This window comes from Gavia stellata, chromosome 8 (genome assembly GCF_030936135.1).
Source record: "Gavia stellata isolate bGavSte3 chromosome 8, bGavSte3.hap2, whole genome shotgun sequence".
Classification (NCBI taxonomy): domain Eukaryota; kingdom Metazoa; phylum Chordata; class Aves; order Gaviiformes; family Gaviidae; genus Gavia; species Gavia stellata.
Window position 1 is genome coordinate 40,912,268 of NC_082601.1, and position 20,928 is coordinate 40,933,195.

At 53.1% G+C, this 20,928-nt stretch overlaps 1 protein-coding gene across 1 annotated transcript; it reads right to left on the bottom strand.

Annotated features, from left to right (window-relative positions):
* Positions 1 to 2,314: 2,314 nt before the first annotated feature.
* MREG (melanoregulin) lies at positions 2,315 to 18,215 on the bottom strand. The gene is made up of 5 exons (XM_059820587.1): positions 18,124 to 18,215; positions 13,418 to 13,577; positions 4,761 to 4,851; positions 2,835 to 2,998; positions 2,315 to 2,449 (listed from the first exon to the last, which is right to left on the bottom strand). The coding sequence occupies exons 1-5, from the start codon at positions 18,213 to 18,215 to the stop codon at positions 2,315 to 2,317; spliced, it is 642 nt and encodes a 213-aa protein (XP_059676570.1).
* Between the last annotated feature and the right edge of the window lie 2,713 nt (positions 18,216 to 20,928).

Below are 20,928 nucleotides of genomic sequence, written 5' to 3' on the forward strand. Positions count from 1 at the left end.
AGCTCAAATCTGAGCAAAACAAAAGTTAAAGATGCGCGTCTCCCTGGTAATGTCTATGCAAATTAGAAAAGGCAAATGACTCTCTTCATTTGACTAACTGAAATTCAGTTTATCGGTCTTCTATCTCAAATGCACGGAAGACAGGGCACTTCCTACTGAGATGAACAGAATGACGAACTTGAGCTTGTACCTCTACGGAAACTACTTCTGCTGCTTTCTGTAATTTTTCAAGTTGCAGATTTTTAGAAGTTGTGCATCCTTATACTTAACCAAAGGCTGTTTTGCAGTATTTGCAGGTTTCCCCCATGACCAGTTTTACCTGAGTGCTGGGACTGACAAACCTTTTTCTGTCTGTGTTGTGATCAGTACATAATCTGATGCACAAGGGCCTTACTTCGGTAGCTAAACTCATCCAGAGATCCTAATTATTGTCTCTTTTAGGCAGTTTCTGTCCTATTAAGTTACAACAAATTGCATTTTGTTGACATCAGAACTGGTTTCATAGCTACAAGTGACAGCAAGGGGTGTTTCTGCAAAGGCACTGCTTAATGTCGACCTCCATCACCCAAACAAGCAGCGCCACAGCTAACAAGCTATCTCTTCTTCTTACCCACTAGATTTAGAAATTCATCAGGTGGTTTTACGTAACATGTAGTGCTATAAGGTGAGAACATCCCAAGGGCTGACTTGGGTGGTGTCATGTACTTTGGCACAGCGTGCCTCAGACCGCCGTATCTCTCTGTTCTGCAACAGTTTGTTCAAATCAAACCCTGGAGTTGCCATGCACTGAAGTTTATTTTCTATAAAAACATTGGGAGGTTTTCCAAAGTGCAGCTGAACTTCTGCTACAAAAAAAAAAAAAAAATCAATGGGAATTGGGCACCTAACTCCAAATCCCACTGAAATGAAATTCAATCCCCATCGTCTCCTAGGAAGACTTTGGTCTTAGGCTGGCAAATGACCCTATTCTTGCAAGTCAACGGGTAATTTTAAGTGTACGGAGAACAGGTCGCAGAGGTGTATGATCTACAACTATCCCAGCCCTTTTGCTCTCAGCAGCCAAGAGAAATGTTGTTGCCTGAATAGGGTTACAGAGAGAGTAAGAAATGTTGGTTTTGTAATGTGTTTTGTTTATTAAACTCAGTTTTCACTGATGTCCTGAGTTGACAAAAATGCTTCCCAGGAAGACTGACAAACAGAAACAATTCATAAATATATATATTTTTCAAACATTGTAGGTATAAACAAATAAAAGCTTTGTTTTGCTCTTTTGGGAGGTCCTGTGTAACCAGCATTTTCAACTGGCCAATTAGCAGCACATGTGTTAACCAGTGAAGAACTTCCACTTGTTTTTAAAAGATCAAATCCAGTGTTTTAAAGTTATTGCTTATTACCAGACAAAACCCCAAGATATCAAGGGTGTTCATTAAAAATCTTCATTAACAGCAGGGACTGTTTATATTGACAGCACATGCAGCTATATAGTGGGATTTTTTTTTTTTAATGCAGTTGAGACCAAAACTTTCAGAAATTAAGATGTTGGGCAACCAATCTAAGGAACCAAATTCTCAGCAGGTCTGACCTTGGCACCTTCCTACAATCTACCTTCTTTTAAGATGTCGGGCTGAGCATCCCCCAAGACAAACACCTCCAAAACACTAACGGCAGGGGACACGGCACCCAACGGCAGCACTGCTTCAAGGCTTTGCCGCCCGGCGCTAACTCCTCTCCCGGCTACATGCTGCTCCTGCCTCTTTGCCAAATCCCCCAGCACCTGCGCGGCAGGGCTGCCATGGGCTGGGGATGAGGAAGAGGACCAGTGCGCCCAGAGAAACATCACAGAGTTGGAGATGACTGAGGTATTTTTTGTTCCTTGCTGGTCCTTCCGGTTAGCAGGGTTGAGGGAGGGGACAGTGGCAGGTACCAGCGGAAGGTGGAAACGTGGATCTCCTCGCAGCGCTTGTAACTAGAGGCGTCTCAACTTGTTCAGCTACTGGTAGCAACGGTTTGCATGGCAGATTCCCCCGTGCCTATCGCATACACTACTCAGCTAGCAGTCTCCCAATGGGGCTACGCTACGGCAGTTCTTGCTCCCTTCTGCTTGGGAGCACCTCGGGGTCAGCGTCCGCCTTCCTGTGCCCTCCCGGCGGGGCACAGCTCGCTGACCTCTTCGTTCTGCTCTGGCTGGCCGGCTGGCTCACTTCTCTGCAGGGAAACAAGGAGCAACACTACTTGTGCTAACCCCTCAGCAGAGAAGCCCCGTCCTGGAGGAAAGGAAACCCGCTGTCTGTCTCGCGCCAGCGAGGCACGCTCCTCAGGGCATGGCGACAGAGATGCACTGCGGGGTCTTCTGGCTATTGTCCACTCTTTCCCCGCCGGGTCTCTTTGGATACACCACGCTGGCCATCTTGAAGAACTCATCCGCAGCATCCAGAGCTATGAGTCGATCCTGCCAAAGCAATAGGGTTTTACGGTCACTACGGGCTGCTTCGGGCAGCTCCCTGGTCAGGGTCCTCCCTCCACGGCTGCTCTCAGGTTAAGCCAGGTGTCAGGTCTAATCTTTTCCCACTTCATTAACAGGCTGCAAGAGCACCCAGCCACGTAGGCTTAAAGGAACTTGAGGGGGCAAATTTATGGTACTACAGCACCGATATTTCCAAGGAAGCTGAACAGCCAAGCTACAAGTGCAACATCTGATGCGCACGCCCCCGATGCCACCGTGTATTTGCGCATCCTCTGGTGCAGTTCACCTATCCGTTCCCCTTCATTTGGGGGATGAGTTCACTTGCAGAGCTGGGGGCCGTGGGGAGGAAGGCACGCTCAGAGCTACTCACCACCACGAAGAGGTAGCGCTCAGAAAGCTCCCAGCTGGTCGGGAAGATGTTTGTTTCTTCAGAGAGCTTTAACAGGATGTCCCGGGCTTTGCCCATGTTCTGAGAGTCGCTGATGATGCTGAGTTTGGTCACCGACAAGAGGGAGTCCGCTTCCTTCTGGAAACCTAGGAAAGAGATGTGTCACAGAAACGAGTCAAACATGCAAGCAGGGTCATCCTTGAGCCCTCCAGGCTCTTGCAAGGTTCCTTATTCCCCTCCACCTTGGGCTGCTGTGTTCCCTACTTGCTAAAACAAACCAGCGTTTCCCTGAGGCACGCTCTGTGTCTGCACTTGAGGCAAGTATAAGCTTGCTGGTGGGGAAAAAAAAAAATCATAAAAACATTCAGAGCGAGTTTGTTACCAGTTTTCCAGAGAAGGCCTATGAACACCCACACCCAGGGTGTTGATTCAGCTCTTGCATGTTCCTGATGCTGCCAGTTCTTTCAGGGCTGGTGGGGCTTCCTGAGAACCCCAGCGACTATGCCTATATGTTGTTGGGAGGTAACAGTGATAAAAAACCTGTGGCAGTAATGGATGCATGCGTAATCGTTCCTGTAGCAGTCAGCATCTTTTATAGGAAGGGTATCCAGGGAAGGAAAGGGGGGGAGAATGAATGCAGAGATCTTTAAATGTAATGGCTACCATTACCTTTTCATTGAGCTCCAGGGAGCTGGTGGTGATGCATCTCACCTGAAAACACTTACAGGGGAAAGAGTGGTGGTCTTATGATTGAAGCACAGGTCTAGATAACAAAAGGCGGCAGGTTTTGCATCTGGTTGCGCATCTAGCTTCGCTAAGGCCAAATGATCCCTGGCCTTGAGCTTCCCCTCCCTTTGCAAAACAGCTCCGGAGCCATTGCGGACGTGAGGGAGATGTGGGAGAGCCTTTGTCAACGTGCAGTAACAGATGTGAGGATGTCAAGTGATCCCTCCCCCGTTTGGTCTGTACAGGCTGCACGAGCACGTAGCTGAAGATGAACGCTGATACCTACTTATGAATTTATAATGTTCCTCCCAGCCAGATGCCAGAACGGCAGGTAGGGCAGGAGCGGCAGAGATACCCATCTCTTTTGCTCCCGGTGATACTATCCTTGAACAGCCCAACAAGCGCGCTCAACTCACACGTCCTCCTCTCGTTAGCCGCCGACCACCTCCAGAGCATGACGCAAGTCACCGAGCTGATGTGCTGGCACGGCACATCTCCTTGGCCCAAGTGTCACACGCTGTGTGCAAGGCAATTGGGAAAACTGGGTCGCACCCGCCACTGCCTTCTCCAGAGGAGCAGCGGCTGAGCACATAGGACCAGTGCGTGCAGTTCACTGTTTGCAGGCTAGGAAATACCAGGAGTAGGAGGACCACCGTTGAGCAATTTCATTTGATGAAAGAATATTTCAAATTCACTTAGGAGCAAACAAAGTGGGTGGTTTAGCTCTGATCAGCTGGCATGGGCTAAGGAAGGAAAATAGATGTATCTGTGTTTGAATCTGAAAGGAATATTAATTTCTCCCTGTTTATCTTGTTTAGAAAAACCCAGGGTGAACTCCCAGGTATCCCTGCTAAGTTTCCCCAAGGAAGCTTGAAACAGATGATTGTGTATGCTATTATGGGCTTGATAGGCTCTCCCACTGGTTGTGGTTCATGGGTTTTTTGACGTGCCTGCAGACACGGTGGCTCTGTCTCCTCCCAGCCGTGCCTGAGCTCTGGGGAGTCTCCCGCAGGCTCTCAGCTGCTGTGTGGGCTACCTGACTGCATTGCTCAGCAACCTTGTTTTAGTTTCCTCCCTTTCTCCTCTACCAGCCTGATTTTGTGGAGCCGTTCCCATCCTCAACCATCACGGGACCTCTCATTCGGTACCACACAAATGACATCCTTCTGTCCCCTAGCTTACCTAAATCCTCCAAAATGTGTTTCCACCTGCTTCTCACTTCTTTTCGGGTCTGCCGTAAGGTGTAAATATCATAGTTGAGCTTTTGCCATTCCTGCAAAGCAAAGGGATAAGAGATACTCAGTCATTTGCATGCGGGGAGGTCTCTGCTGCTTTTCTAGGAATTCCAACCAGAGTTGAACTGTTGATGTTGGCACTGAGGGATCGGCGTGAAGGTCAATGGCCAGGCTGCTGTTGCCCCTGGAAGAAATTACACTGACCAGCGTAGAATATTTTAGCCTGACATTTGGTACAGCATCTCTGTATCTTCTCTGCAAACCAGGCTTCCAGTTACCTTGAAATCGGATTACAGAATACTGCTTAGGTGTTGCTGATGACCAAAGTGATCTCCTCAGTCGGACAGGGAGAATAAAAAACTGCTGTTCTGCTCTGGGCTAGAAATTATAACGCTGTCCTAGGCTGGAGAACCACATGAACTTCCAAATGTAGTTCATTTGAGAGACTTCAGCCTCTTTGGTCCAAACCCCTTTACCCCAAACCTTGACACCCCTGCTAGTATCAAAACCTGAGATTGTGAGAATACCTTATTCGGCCTTTAACAGCTTGAGAAAGCACGACCACGTATTAATAATTACCTTCTATAAACTGTTGCAACACCTTATTTTCATATCCTTGCAGTTAAACTGGCACGGCACATTTTCTTACAGCTGATGGTAGCCCCTGGGAAACTAAAAGTTTGAAAAAAAGTTACTGCTCTCAGTATGGTCACACATAGAGTGGCTTCTCCAAACTGTGATGTTTGGCACTTCACTGGGGTAGGCAGGTTTGCAAAAGTACTGGAAAACAAGAAAACTAGAATTTTTCTAAAGGCTGGGGTACCCTTTTTTAAATAGCAGAGAAGAGGGATGCACGTGGATGGTTGAGGGCTGAGCTGGAGTCATTTGACATAATAACTATTAGTGGCTGCCAGTTGCTGCAGTTAATGCCTCATTTAACTATACAGCTTAAATCCTTGCGCTTGACCTCAAGCTTTCTATCTGCATAATGGAACACTGTCTAAAGGGGAAGGTTGTGAGGTTATTTATTAAAGTTATACCAGCACAATTAAACACATCTGTACAAGTATGCGTTCCTGCGGAAATGCATGTATTCTGCAAGAGAACCAGGAGTATTTTTCCTAGCTGAGTTTAATCAATGCACACACTGCAAAGGCTGCATTTACAGAAGCATCCACACAGCGGGCCATAACATCACTCAGATAATTTTCCTGCACTAACAACCTTAATTAATCTCATTTCGCAGCAACAGATTACATAAATGGACTCTTGTAGAATAAACGGGTGTTAATCTGTGCCGTCTCCCTTGGATTTTCCTACGTGACACGCTGGGTTCAAAGGTGTTAAATAATACCCAGGAAGGTAGGCTGTGCTTTAGAAATCCCACTGGTTTTCTGGTACCTGGTGCCTTAAAGACTTTACTGGATTTGATAAAGAGCTGGAGATTTCTTAGTGGTTTTTTCCTGAACCCAACTGACCCGCCACGACTGCAGAGAATTAAATGACGAGCCTGTTTTCTTGTTGTTCAGCGATAGCTTCAGGAACCCCTTGGAGATTGCGCTTTGGAAGAAGCAGCCGGCGGGGTTAAGACAGTGGTGAATTCAGGTCAGGAGAGCAAGGGGAACGCAGCTCTGCCTGCAGCCACTCGCTCTGCACCGCTCATCCTCCCGGAGAGCAAAATCCCCTTCATTTTTAGCTTTGTGTTGCTGCTCACAACGAGCTCGCTTTGCCGATCAGAGCTCCGTTTCTCTCTTGACTGCAGCAGTACTTGAAAACAGCTTTTCTGTTTGCACAGGAGGGCACCTGGCTGCCAGCTAACAGCATCAAAACGCCTCTTCAGCCCTTCGCTAGAGAAAGGAGGCAGGGACAAGACTCGTCTTTCTTGTGACACCGGCTCATAGCTAGGAACCGAGTTCCTCTCAGTGAAAAAGAAAAAGAGGGGGTTTATTCTATTAAAGCTTTGTGGGAAGTTTATTGCAACCTTGAAAGTTTTTAAAAAAAGAGAATAAAGGCTGCATGATGCCTCGGTCCCCGCTGGCAGGGATCCCTCGGAAACATCTCCACCTGCTCGGGACCCCATGGTATCAGCAGAAAGGAGAGCAAACCAGTCTGGGCGTGCTGGTGGGGAAATAAGCTGCGTGCGTCTGCCCTCCCATGGAGATAAACAAGTGCTCTAATGCAGACGATCAATTGAGACTGCTGCTGTGATTCCAGGCGAGCTTCACGCTGCTGAATTAGCAAGCCGGGAGCGGGGTGGGAAAGATGCTGCCCTCCCCAAAACACAGCTTGCTGGGCAGCAGCTTTCAGGGCTGCAAGGATTTACCCCCTGTAGTAACAAGCCAGCCTCCTCGCTGAGCGAAACGGCGAGCAGTGCTTAGCATGCAGGGAAGCTGCTCCTGATTTTCTCTGGATTAACAGCAGCATGGTTTCCCCTTGTCTATTTTTGTTTTAAGGGAATCTAGGTTATGGCTTTCTCGTACGTTGTAGTTACTGAGTCGCGTTATGGAAGTGAATACAGTGCGTATTTAGTGCCAGGGGAACTCTAACAGTGTCCTGGCGATGAAGAATTTGGGGAGTGTGCAAAGGAGCGGCTTTGGTACAGGAAATGATGCTTAATGGTGGTGCATGGGGGGAACCTCTTGTTTTGGTGGTATTTCTTTTGCCTGGGTGCGGAGCCAAATGTGTTTCTGTTTCCCCAGAGAAAGCTGGAGGGAGGATGCTGCACATGATGCCAGTCATTGAAAAGCAACTAGAGACAGCAGAGATTATCAGGGTGAGGATGGGCAGCTCTGGGCTGAGCTCTCGCAGGGACTCATGCCCTGTTCTCCATCAGCCTCAGAAAGCACCCAGTTTTCCCAGGTGATTCCCTGTAGCAGAGGCACCCCAAATGCTGTGGGCAGGAGGGTGTCCTCTGTGTTCCTTTAATGAGGGAAATAAAGAGCATCTTTCCATCTCCAAAACTAATCGAAAAAGCATCTCCCTTTAACTACACAGCAGAGGAAGAGCAAAGCTTGTCCTGCCCCTGTCTCCGCATAGGAATGGGCAACATCACAGACGTGGGGAGGGTGTTCCCCAGGCACATCCCTTGAGTCACCAAGATGTGACCTGCGGAGGGAACATTTGGTCAGGGCCGAGTGGCATCACGAGGCCGAGGCTGCTCCGCACCCGCCGGGGCTCCGCGCCAAAGCCCGCTCTCCCTCAGCCCTCGCCGCGGCTGTGACGGGGACCGCTGCCACGTACCAGGGCCCTGGCGAGATGCAGGACAGGGCACGCCGGTCCTTGGGGCAGCCCTGGGCAGAGCGAGGCCGGAGCAGGCTGCCCTCTGCGCCGCATCCCAGGCTGGCTCCCCTCCGGAGCCCTTCCAGCGAGGTGTCCGAGCCCGGGTGCCGGCATAGGACAAGCAGCTCTCTCCCAAAACTTAGCTTTGTTTTGCATTTCTTGTGCAGCTCTGCTCCCTGCCCTGCTTCATACCTAGTTAGATGTAACTTCTGGAGCGGCGAGGTGGCTTCTCGCACGCAGTGCTGGGAAAGTACTGCTCTTCACCAAACCCCTTGGTGTTTCTACAGGACTGGGACATCCCAACGATGCATTCAAAACCAATCCTTTCAGAAAAATACCCTTTTGCTAAAATTTGAATTAACCACAGGAAACCAAAGCAGGTTGCAGTTCCCGGCCCTGGTTTTTGCAACCAGTTTTGCCCTTTTAAACCTACATAGCAGGGCGCAACATGTACCAGTGGGGGCTTGAGAAAACCCTTCGTGCATGAGTCAAGAATATCCCGTGGAGCATCCCCACTGCCTGTCTCATATGAGCACACAGCCCTTCAAATATTTACCTGGAAGTCTTCCCCAGACTCTCTGGTGTGATATACTAAATCTGCAAATGCCAAATGGAAGTGAGGAAATGCTGGGCATGAAATATAAGCCAGGTTGGTACATAACTGACAGCTCTGGGAAAAAATGTGCCAAGCAAACAGGCAAGCACTGTCCAACTTTTCATCCCTGCTCATATGGAAATTTCCTAACTAGTAGGTAGCTTTCTTCATGCTGCCAAAGCAATCCTCTACCAAAGCCTTCTCCTTTATTCCCTTGAAAGCAATTGGTGTCACCGTTCTGTTCAAGAGTTATCGAGGAAATGAGATCAAAACACAGTTATCAGGGAAAGACTGCAAAATACCAGTCCAGGCAGGTACCACGCCGTGTCCAGGGGTGCTCCTACTCTGGCTCAGAGGCTGATCCCATTGGAAGTAGCTGAGAAAATACAAACTCTGGATCTACATTGATACATTGAACGATTGAGGAACATCTCAGCTTAGAATAAGCTTGAATCAGATTCAGTTTTAAGAGAGGCGTGCAGGCATTAAGAGGGTCAGTTCCAGGCTCCCTGAGCAGCATCCCCAACCCTGGACAAATCCCATCACCTCTCTATGCCCCAGCAAAAGCGTGTCACAATACTGACCTTCTCTGTAACCTGTTTAAAAAAGAATAATCCTGTAGGAGAAGAGGAGGAAGCAGAAAAATAGGTCTTGTCAGCTTGTTAATGGGCTTGCCAGGAGGATCATGCCAGCACAGCTCTGCCAGCCAGGCCCCCAGCAGAGATGCAGGCAGAGGAATCGCCTTTGCTAGCAGGGTTTATGATCCCACCTTCCCCAAGGAAATAAGCCAAAAGACGAAGGAAACGCTGCATTTACAAGCCGTAAGAACAGTGTGTCTGTCCCTCAGTCACCGTGCAAAAACCCACCTTTAGTTTCTGTTCACAGACCCGCAGCGCAGCTGCCCTAAACCCGGGTCCTTCCCCAAAGCCAGCACCAGTGCGACAGCCCGGGCTCGCCGCCCGCGGCTGGTAACTCCATGCACCCCATCAGGGGACATTGAGGCACCAGGGCCACCACAAACCATACACCATACACATAAGCCCAATAAGCCCAGCTCTTGCTGTTAGCACTGGGGGCTTGTTGGAGCGGCAGTAGTCCCCCTTCCCCATAAAATGCTTTCCTCCGCACTAGCAGGGTACGTGCTGGAGCAGTGACTTGGCCTCTACCTATGCAGCGTCTTAAATAACATCCTGTTTTCCTAGAGGTCCTCATTTCACCTCCAGATTTGGGGTTTCGCTTTGCGCCACAACAGGTTCAACGATGCTGCAGGGCAGGAGCAGGAAAAAACCATTTTTTCCATATTTGAAAAGTTGACCCCAGCCTTCAAAAGCTTTGATGACAGCTTTGATCTCCAAAGGCTGCATCAGCTTTACCAGCCCCCTTAAGCCAGCCCTTCAGCTACGGCTTTTCTGGTTTTCTCTGCGTGCACCCTCCCTGGCCCACACTTTGCTTCCGAAAGTGCATCCAAGCACATCGCGCTCATCGGCCTCAAGCAGAGAGAAATGCGGACCTACAAGTTGCTCAGTCCTCATGATTTTAGGTGGCTCCAGCGAATCTTGCCTCATGTACCTATTGCACGGTGGGTTTGGCAACCGTTGGGTGCTCCAGCTGGCTCCACCATGGCCAACCGCCCCGTGAGCTGTCACTCCCAGCACACGGCATCGAGCAGGATGAGCAAGTGGGCGTGAAAGAGGGCGCACCCGGGACGTCACGGTGCTGGCTTTGAAGAGCTTGCTGCCCTGGTTCAGCGAGGAGCAGGGTGGAACAGCCCTGCCATCCTTACGCAAGCTAAGGTCACACCGCGTTTGGGCTGGAGCTGCCAAATTTCCCGGAGCGGGGCTGTTGGGAGGCGGCAGGGAGAAAGAAACAGTTCCGAATGGATCGGGTGTGGGTCCAGCCCCATGATGGGGACAAGGAATTGACCCCGAGGGAGGACACCAATGCTGTGAGATGCCGGCAGCCCCACCACGAATGATCTAACACGCAGAAAATTGATTGAGCGGCAGGGTGCACTTGGTGTCGGAGCGCCTGGCCCTTCCCATACACAGTTTGGTTCAGTGATTTACAGCGATCCACAGCACGGAGGTGCCCAGGCCAGGAGAGAGCCACCATGGACCATGCCCGCTGACCTCCAGCACTGTGCCGATGTCACCACTGCATCCTGGCCCACCGCTTCTCCTGTCCCAGCTCACAGCACCTTGTCACTATGTGAACAACCATTTAAAAAAAAAGAAAATACCCAGGAACGCAGAAGTGGGTTAGGCAGATTAAGAAAAATGTGACACTGGTTTGAGGCAGAAGTGCCATACAGATAAAGCACACATGACATTGAGCGACCTGCTCTTTGGGATCCTTCCGAAGTCCTGTGCTAGGAAATCACAAAGAGAAAGGTGGGGAATGGCAAAGCATACAGTAAGCGCACAGCACGCCGAAATCTCTTTGTTAAATGAAGGAGGAGAAATACACGGACTAGTTGGCCTTTCAGTCCGATTTTAACCGAGAGAAAAAAAGGACCTATGGTTTTGTACTGCTTGTGCCCTGCATGAACAAGAAACCGTTCCTCCGTCCCCTGTCCTGCAGCATCCGCATACTCTCCCTGGGGACTTTGGGACAGAGCAGCTCCCAAAGCAGATTATGGCTCTTGCAGCCCAGTGCTGTTTTGCAGTTAAGACTTTTTTTCTCTCTCTTAGGACTGAAGCCTCATTAGCAGGGGAGGGCAACACAATCTGGCCTAGTTTTAAAATGCTTGATGGAGTAAGGAGAGATTTCAGCACCCGGGGCCGAACGCAGGAATGTTGGCTTTGCCGGCCAAGTCCCTCCCTGTTCTACCACCCAGAAAAAGCTGCAGCTGGAAACTACAGCAGCTTGTCAGGCTTATATATCGTGCCTCAGTTTCCCTAGCTGCCAAAGAGAGACAGGAGAGAGGTTGGCAATCACTACCTGCAAAGGGCACTGTGCCATAATTCAAATCAAGCGTATCGTGCGTTGGCTTTCTTCAAAGTTGGCCTGATGTTGTACTCCAGGCTTTTTTATTAATCGCGCTGCATAAAAAAACCAGGGTGTGTGATCTCACATACGTCGTGGAGAGGAAGCCCCGTGCTCTTTGAACTTTCCTTTTTCACTGGCAGGCACAGCGACTGCTCAGACCCACTAAAAACCCTGTGGACATGCTGAAGGCAGGAACAAAGTGCTGGATTTAGGACAAGCAGGCACAGTGCGTTTAGGACAGGCAGGAACATTGGATTTAGGACAAGCGGCTGCAGGAGAGCTCTCGTGCTCACCCATAACTGATGCTCTCCTCTGCAACCCGAGCAAGGCTGACACACAACGTTCCCTTGCCCGGGGAGCCGTCTTTTTAGCAGCCCGTCCGCTTACGATACCATTTTATAAATAATAATAGCTTTTAGGAGGCCTGCCTCATAACGAGCCCTAAATCAAGCTAAAAAGCCGCTCAAATGGGTGCGGGCTGAAATGAGGAGCTTCAGCCCTGCCCAGCTCCGAACAGCCCAGGACCGACGCAGCCCCCTAAACAGAGTTGTCCTTGTTTCCTTCAGCCAGTCTGGGCTGGATGAAGCTCCCTGTCTTCTCCAAGACAAGCAATCACAAGATAGAGAAACCAGCAGTGAGGAAGGATGAGGATATCTTCAATTACAGCTGTAAAGGTTACGTGCAGCCGTGCAAACGTTGTTACAAAACCATCTATCGTAAACACCAAGATTAATTCAATCCCCACCAAAAAAAATCCCAACATTAAGTGAGGATTCTGGCAAACTGTATACAAGGATTGCATTATCTCATTTTAAGTTTTAAAAATTGTAATTTCGATCTCATCTGTACCTCTGGAGTTTAAGGCTTCTCGTGAAAGCTGAGCTAGCTTTGGGTTTAAGGTGACTGTCACAGGAGGAAGAGTTACAGTCTTGCCGTCTCTTAGATTAAGTGGGATCATGTTGAAATGAAATGTGAAGCCTCCAGGCTTTCCTGCAAACATTTTGAAGTCTTAAAAGCAATCAGAGAGGGGAAAATGTGTTGCTATTCGCTAAAGCCTGCTCCTAATCAGGCCACTGAAATCTCCTTTGCGCAGAAGTGCTTTAGCGAAGGAAATAAGGGCTGCAAAACAGCCTTTATGTAACAGCGATGATTTTTCCCTTCTGCGCTGAGAGCTGCGCCAGCTCTCCGCTTCTCGATAATTGCCGTACAACCCATTAGAGGAGTATTTAACTTGACGCGTCACTGGAGCGGCAGCTCAGCTCCAGGCGTTGCCATTGCCGGGCAAACCCCACCGCCGGCAGGGCTAAGGCCAGTCTGATCACGGAAAGACCGAACCAGGGAAATATCGGACAAAAAAAGCAGCCTGTGAAGCTAGGAAATTGAGTTGGGGATCCCAGTGCTACCAGTACATGTTTGCGGGTGGTGGTAGAGGTGCTTGCAGGGCATCGTGCATCCCAGCTCAGGGCGGCTCTCCTGGGTCAGCCGCGGGAGACATCCCCAAGCTTCCCAAGGATGAGATGGCTACAGATGCATCCACACCAGATACAGGATAAAATCTGGAGGGTGATGGAGCAGGGGAGGGTGATGGGAGGACCTGATGCCTACGTGAGCCACACAGGGCGACTTTGGGGTCTTTATAGCAGCTTAATGGGTGCTTAAATAAAGGCACTGCCAAAGCATCCGATGACGGCACCGAGCCTCAGTCCATGGTGAAACCGAGTGTGGGAACAGCACCGTCTCACCTCCGAGTCCTTGTCCAGCTGGTTCCTGACCACGATCATGTTGTACAGCACTCGGTCATCATCCGCTTCTGTGTGGGTCACGTCGTGCGGGGTGCTCCACAGGTTCTGCTCCTCGTCCCGCGCCAGCGTGGCTCCGAAGGAGGCGTAGGGGTTGTTGTTACTGCAGAGAGGGGGAGAGGCGAGGCAGCGTTAGCTACCGCAGCATCACGCTGCCTCCTTTTACCTTCCCAGGATAAAGTGCCCATTGCTGTGGCATCCCCTCCCGTAGCCCAATGTCCTGCCTAGGAGAGAGGAGGAAGAGGAGGAGGAGGGAACGGGAAGGCAGTCAGAGTTTTTTTTACCTTAGCAAACATCCCGACCACGCAAGCCATGGTTCAAACCAGGCAGTGCTGCCACGAATCCAAAGACATCAGACACACGAATTTGCTAAAGACACCAGATGTTATTTGAGCAGCTAGGGGGGAGGAACTGTGAGCATCCATGTGCGCGGATGAAAGGCAGCATCCCCCCGTTGCTCCCGCAGCCCCCTGCCCTGCTCCCCATCACGCCTTCCCACCCCAAACCCTGTGCGAGCCCCCCCAGCCTCTCCGAGCTTAACGTGGGAACAGTTCTAATTAACTTAAGACTCAAAAATCCCGGTGGCTCCAGAGGGTATTTTGTCTCTGCCCGACTAACCCTGCAGCCATGCCAAGATCCCAGCGGCATCATCTCTCCCCAGGGAGACTTTGTGCGCAGAGGGGTACGCCTTGAGCAGCGAGCAAAGGGACGGCTGCGTGCAAAGCCTCTCCCTTGCCTCTTGGCCAAAGAAGCAGCTTCTACCCATCTTCTCAAAGGCAGTGCCGTTGGGCATGGTTTTATTTTGGACAAAACAGGCACCACCTCTGCTGAGGGAGCTGGGACTGGTTAGCCCAGGGAAGAGATGGCTCAGGGGGATCTTATCCATGTGTATAAGTACCTGATGGGAGGGAGCGAAGGAGACGGAGCCAGACCCTTCTCAGTGGTGGCCCGTGATAGGACACACATTGAAATATAGGAAATTCTCTTTAATCACGAGAAAAAAATGTTCTACTGCAAGGGTGGGCAAACGCTGGCACAGGTTGCCCAGAGAGGTTGTGGAATCTCCATCCTTGGAGACACTTAAAACCAGACTTGATCCTGGGCAACCTGCTCCGGCTGACCCTGCTCAAGCAGGGGTTGAACTGGATGCTCTCCAGAGGTCCCACCTCCACAGCCATGTTTCTGTGTGACTCTGCAGCTCTGTTTTCTCCCCAGCAGCCCAAGCCCTACCGAATCAAGCAGGCAATCCCCGCGGGTGCCCCCCACCCCAGCAGCTCCCACCCGAGATGTACGGCGATGCACTGAGCTGTGCAAGGACCTGTGTCAAGGCGCAAAAAGGACATGTAGCCCCATATTTATTTGGGGGATGGAAATGTCCTCAGACTGCTTGTGAACTCTGGGCTTTATTTGCTTAGCGGTCAGCAAAGCAGAGCATCATCTTCTGGGAAGGCCGTCCCCACCAAGGCAAGGAGCTTTTCTCTGCACTGATGGCAGTTCTGTGGCTTATGGCTTAATGTTGGTACTGGAATGTGCATTTTTTTACAGGGTTATTTAATTATACCAGGAGAACTTTTAGCAGAGATTTTCCATAATGTTTCTAATCAAGATGTCCAGACGCTTGAGCAGAACAACACAAATGAAGAAATCTTTTTGGCATTACCCAATAGTCTCATCAGCCATCCTGTGGCAATCCCTGCTCACTTCTTGTTAGAACAACCCACTGTTTATTCTGTTTGCTACCCAAACCCCATTCCTTTCGCAAGGAACCCATCCAGCACAACCTCAGATAACACTGCGGGTGCTTTAGCTGTGACGCCAAGCCATATAAAAGATGCTAAGAGAAGCTCCAGCACATAGATAAAATAATAGAAAAATATCATCCACATCAGCATTCCTGCAGGAATTAGGTTAATTAGACTTTCAACACACCAAAAACCCGAGCAACAGGTAATAAGGGAGAAGATAATCTCTTATAATCTCTCTTTAAAGATAACCAAACGAACGTAACTTGGAGGGTGTGGATGGCATAACTCAGCCGTTCCTACACTAGAGCCAGCACAGGTTCACTCAAACCGTTTTTCAAAGGTGGATCAGGCAGGATCCCAGCCTGGAGGGGATCACTCGGGAGCCAGCTGTGCTATCAGCAGGAGTGCGGTCCCATCCTGCCTTCCACAGGCTTCTTCCCACTCAGTAACTTACTGGTACCCTTAACATCCGACTCACTTTAAACCCCAGTATTTGGCAGTAACACTAACATGCCTTAGCTTTTACGAGCCACTCCCTCACAGCTTGCAAGGCACTTCCCAACGCATCTCTATTTCCAAACCACGGCACGGAGCATCCGGCAGCCTTTAAGGGATGCGCGCAGTGCCCAGGAGTCAGCGAATCCATACAAGCATGGAGAGCTCTGCCAACAGCAAGCAACCCCGGAGCGCGCTGGACTTCCAAGCAACATTTAAAATGAAGAAATGGGAGGAAAAAAAGGGGTACATGAACGGCAGCCTGCTTTGCAGGTTACAGGAGTCTCCGTGGGACCAGAGGGGACTCACACCATTTCACACCCTGGGTTTTATCCAGAAAATGATGAGTGCTAATGCTTCATCAACAAATTTCTGCTCCAGGGGGCTTTCAGTCCAGATTAAACTCATTTTGGGATTCGGAGCCCAAATTCTCAGTTTATTTGCACCCTGAGGACACCATCCGAGCCAGATCCCATCTTCACGCGTCGAGAGGCAGCCTGGATGCTTTTGGCCAGGGTTTCTTTTCCCAGCCCTGCACTAGCACTGTGTCTACATCCGTGCTCCATCCCCACCTCTACGCGCAGCGCTGGCTGCTCTCACTGGCCTCGTCACGGGCTACAGCCAGCCTTGTATACGCACGGTTAATATATGCACCTAATTATACACATATAACCTCCTCCTCACTGCTTCATTCTTTGACACGTCGGATTTATGAAGCTGCAACCACTCCGCTTGGGGAAAATAAGATGAAAAGTCATAAAGGCAACATTTCGATAGCAACACCAGCTCCCAAAAACTAAAACGCAGCTAAAAGATCTGAAATCTCAAGGAAGTCATTCATTTTAAACAACGCTGCGATAAAAATAAAAATAACAGCAAGCGTGCTCCTGCAAGATCCCAGCTCTGAAATAAAACCCCAAAATCCTCCCAAAGAGGGACAAGCCAGCGATTAGGCTGTTGGATTAATTATGCTGGCACACTTGTGCAAGAGCAGGTGCCTTTCGGATGCCCAGCATTTATACAGGCTTTCCTACTTATAGCCAGCATTAATTGGATTGCCGGCGGAAGGCGTGTTGCTAAAGAAAGGTGGCCGGTGAGGGACAGCCACCCCGGCCGGTGAGGTAGCAGGAAGGAGCCTCTCCGCACGTGTGCTCGGCTCTCATCAGGTTAATGCCAATTTCCTGGGCTGGAGGCCCCATGCTCAGGATTAGCTGGTTATTATTTAGGTAACTGCTTTAACAGCATGAAATCAGGACATTTCAAGCCCCGTTGTCAGCTCTGCTATTACCTGATACCTTTGTAGGCCACACCGGGAGCATCCCACCCTCCTTCTTGAAATGCCTTTGTCCCACTGATGACACAGGGAGGGCACGGTCCCTGCCCCGTCCTAGGGCTGGGGTACCCACTGCAGGCTTTGGCAGCGGCCGGGACCCCGGCTGGCAGCTGGGGAAGGAGGGAGAGGTGCCACAAACCCCATGCATGGATGTTTTGCAACATGTGAAACCTCCTTACGTGCTTGCACAGCTCCCAGCTCTTCTCCACGACTCAGGGCTTCATCTCTTCGTAAAAACCGCCCCCCAACCTCACGGCTCCGTGCACAAGAGAGATGCGATCAATAGCGGGAGAGAAAAATCTGCTCTCTAGAAATCGGCACGCGTGCTGCTTTCATGTAAAGCCGGCTCCAGCTGTGTGTCGTCATCTCCTTTCCAGCGTTCCCAGCCCGGGAACAGAGCTCTGCGCAGCACAGAGCCACCCGACAGTGGGACCTGACCACCTGCGTAGTGATGCGGGGACGATGCACCCCTGCTCGCCGGCGGGACCCCTTTTTTGTTCGGTGCCTTGGCCTCCTCTGTTGAAATCCCACCGTGGAAAGACAAAAGCTGAACGGTTCCTACGGCGAGAGGCGCGTGGGAAACCCCGAAGAGACACTTGCTAAAACTTAACCGTAAAAAAACCCCACGGCACGCAGCAGTCCGGCGTGCATCGCACCACGAGGTGTCAGAAAGAACCCGGCCTCGATGGCAAAGCAACCCAGGCGGAAAGGGAACTGAAAGCAGCTTGTTACTGCCGGGAGAAAATCCCTTTGGAGCCTCGTCCGGCTCTCGCAGGGAATGGCCAACGGCCAACGGCCACCGGCCATGGAGAGCAGTGGCTGGAGAATCCCTGGAAACTCTTTTGGGGGGAACCGGGGCTCGGCTTGACGCGCCCGGGACAGCCAACCTGCGGGAAAGGGCTCTGGGGTCCGGACGGTGCCGGCGGGGCCGGGGGTGGAGAAGGGCTCACGCGTGGCCGTGGACCGGGCGACCCACCTCCGGCGGGAGCATCCCTCCCTCTGCGCAAGGCGGGGGGGGCTCAGCCCTATCCCTCCGGGGGGGCCGGGGGGGCAGGGAAGGGGCCGGGGGGTCTCACCTGAGCAAGGGCTCCTTCTCGGGCGCCGCCGCCTCCCCGCGGCAGCAGCCGCAGCAGCCGCCCAGCGAGCGCAGCCAGGCCCCCAGCCCCATCGGCGCCGCCGGAGAGCCGCGCTGGGCGGGCCGGGCTGAGCCCGCCCCCGGGCCCGCAGCGCCGCCGCCGAAGGAGCGGGGCAGGACCGGGCTCCGCGCCCGCCGCGCCTCCCCCCGCCGCCCCTTCCCGCCGGCGGCGGCCGCTCCCGCGGCGGCTCTGGGCGGGTCGGCTCAGGGCCAGGCCCCCTGCGCCCGCCCGCTGCACCCTCCCGCGGCCTGCTGCGGCCTCCTGCACCCTCTCGCATCTTCCCACACCCTCCTGCACCCTCCGGCACCCTCTCGCATCTTCCCGCACCCCCCTGCACCCTCCTGCATCCTGCTGCGCCCTCCTGCACCCTCTCGCATCTTCCCACACCCTCCTGCACCCTCCTTCATCCCACTGCACCCTCCTGCACCCTCTCGCATCTTCCCACACCCTCCTGCACCCCACTGCACCCCCTGCGTCCTCCTGCAGCCTCTCACATCTTCCCACACCCTCCTGCACCCTCCTGCATCCTGCTGCACCCTCCTGCACCCTCTCGCATCTTCCCACACCCCCCTGCACCCCACTGCACCCCCTGCGTCCTCCTGCACCCTCTCGCATCTTCCCGCACCCCCCTGCACCCTCCTGCACCCTCTCGCATCTTCCCGCACCCCCCTGCACCCTCCTGCATCCTGCTGCGCCCTCCTGCACCCTCTCGCATCTTCCCACACCCTCCTGCACCCTCCTTCATCCCACTGCACCCTCCTGCACCCTCTCGCATCTTCCCACACCCCCCTGCACCCCACTGCACCCCCTGCGTCCTCCTGCACCCTCTCGCATCTTCCCGCACCCCCCTGCACCCTCCTGCACCCTCTCGCATCTTCCCGCACCCCCCTGCACCCTCCTGCATCCTGCTGCGCCCTCCTGCACCCTCTCGCATCTTCCCACACCCTCCTGCACCCTCCTTCATCCCACTGCACCCTCCGGCACCCTCTCGCATCTTCCCACACCCTCCTGCACCCCACTGCACCCCCTGCATCCTCCTGCACCCTCTCACATCTTCCCACACCCCCCTGCACCCCACTGCACCCTGTCGCATCTTCCCACACCCCCCTGCACCCCACTGCACCCCCTGCATCCTCCTGCACCCTCTCACATCTTCCCACACCCTCCTGCACCCCACTGCACCCCCTGCGTCCTCCTGCACCCTCTCGCATCTTCCCAAACCCTCCTGCACCCTCCTGCATCCTGCTGCACCCTCCTGCACCCTCTCGCATCTTCCCACACCCTCCTGCACCCCACTGCACCCCCTGCATCCTCCTGCACCCTCTCACATCTTCCCACACCCTCCTGCACCCCACTGCACCCCCTGCGTCCTCCTGCACCCTCTCGCATCTTCCCACACCCTCCTGCACCCTCCTGCATCCTGCTGCACCCTCCTGCACCCTCTCGCATCTTCCCACACCCTCCTGCACCCCACTGCACCCCCTGCATCCTCCTGCACCCTCTCACATCTTCCCACACCCCCCTGCACCCTCCTGCATCCCACTGTGCCCTCCTGCACCCTCTCGCATCTTCCCACACCCTCCTGCACCCTCCTGCACCCTCTCGCATCTTCCCGCACCCCCCTGCACCCTCCTGCATCCTGCTGCGCCCTCCTGCACCCTCTCGCATCTTCCCACACCCTCCTGCACCCTCCTTCATCCCACTGCACCCTCCGGCACCCTCTCGCATCTTCCCACACCCTCCTGCACCCCACTGCACCCCCTGCATCCTCCTGCACCCTCTCACATCTTCCCACACCCCCCTGCACCCCACTGCACCCTCTCGCATCTTCCCACACCCCCCTGCACCCCACTGCACCCCCTGCATCCTCCTGCACCCTCTCACATCTTCCCACACCCTCCTGCACCCCACTGCACCCCCTGCGTCCTCCTGCACCCTCTCGCATCTTCCCACACCCTCCTGCACCCTCCTGCATCCTGCTGCACCCTCCTGCACCCTCTCGCATCTTCCCACACCCTCCTGCACCCCACTGCACCCCCTGCATCCTCCTGCACCCTCTCACATCTTCCCACACCCTCCTGCACCCCACTGCACCCCCTGCATCCTCCTGCACCCTCTCACATCTTCCCACACCCCCCTGCACCCCACTGCACCCTCTCGCATCTTCCCACACCCCCCTGCACCCCACTGCACCCCCTGCATCCTCCTGCACCCTCTCACATCTTCCCACACCCTCCTGCACCCCACTGCACCCCCTGCGTCCTCCTGCACCCTCTCGCATCTTCCCACACCCTCCTGCACCCCACTGCACCCCCTGCATCCTCCTGCACCCTCTCACATCTTCCCACACCCCCCTGCACCCTCCTGCATCCCACTGTGCCCTCCTGCACCCTCTCGCATCTTCCCACACCCTCCTGCACCCTCCTGCACCCTCTCGCATCTTCCCGCACCCCCCTGCACCCTCCTGCATCCTGCTGCGCCCTCCTGCACCCTCTCGCATCTTCCCACACCCTCCTGCACCCTCCTTCATCCCACTGCACCCTCCTGCACCCTCTCGCATCTTCCCACACCCTCCTGCACCCCACTGCACCCCCTGCATCCTCCTGCACCCTCTCACATCTTCCCACACCCCCCTGCACCCTCCTGCATCCCACTGCACCCTCCTGCACCCTCTCGCATCTTCCCACACCCTCCTGCACCCTCCTGCACCCTCTCGCATCTTCCCGCACCCCCCTGCACCCTCCT

Excerpts from the sequence above, each read along its gene's own strand:
- MREG (XM_059820587.1), bottom strand. The coding sequence starts at position 18,215 with ATGGGGCTGGGGGCCTGGCTGCGCTCGCTGGGCGGCTGCTGCGGCTGC. Across the intron at positions 13,578-18,123 it reads GAGAAGGAGCCCTTGCTCAG|TAACAACAACCCCTACGCCT; the intron begins GTGAGACCCCCC and ends CCCTCTCTGCAG. Across the intron at positions 2,999-4,760 it reads ACACATTTTGGAGGATTTAG|GTTTCCAGAAGGAAGCGGAC; the intron begins GTAAGCTAGGGG and ends TCTCTTTCCTAG.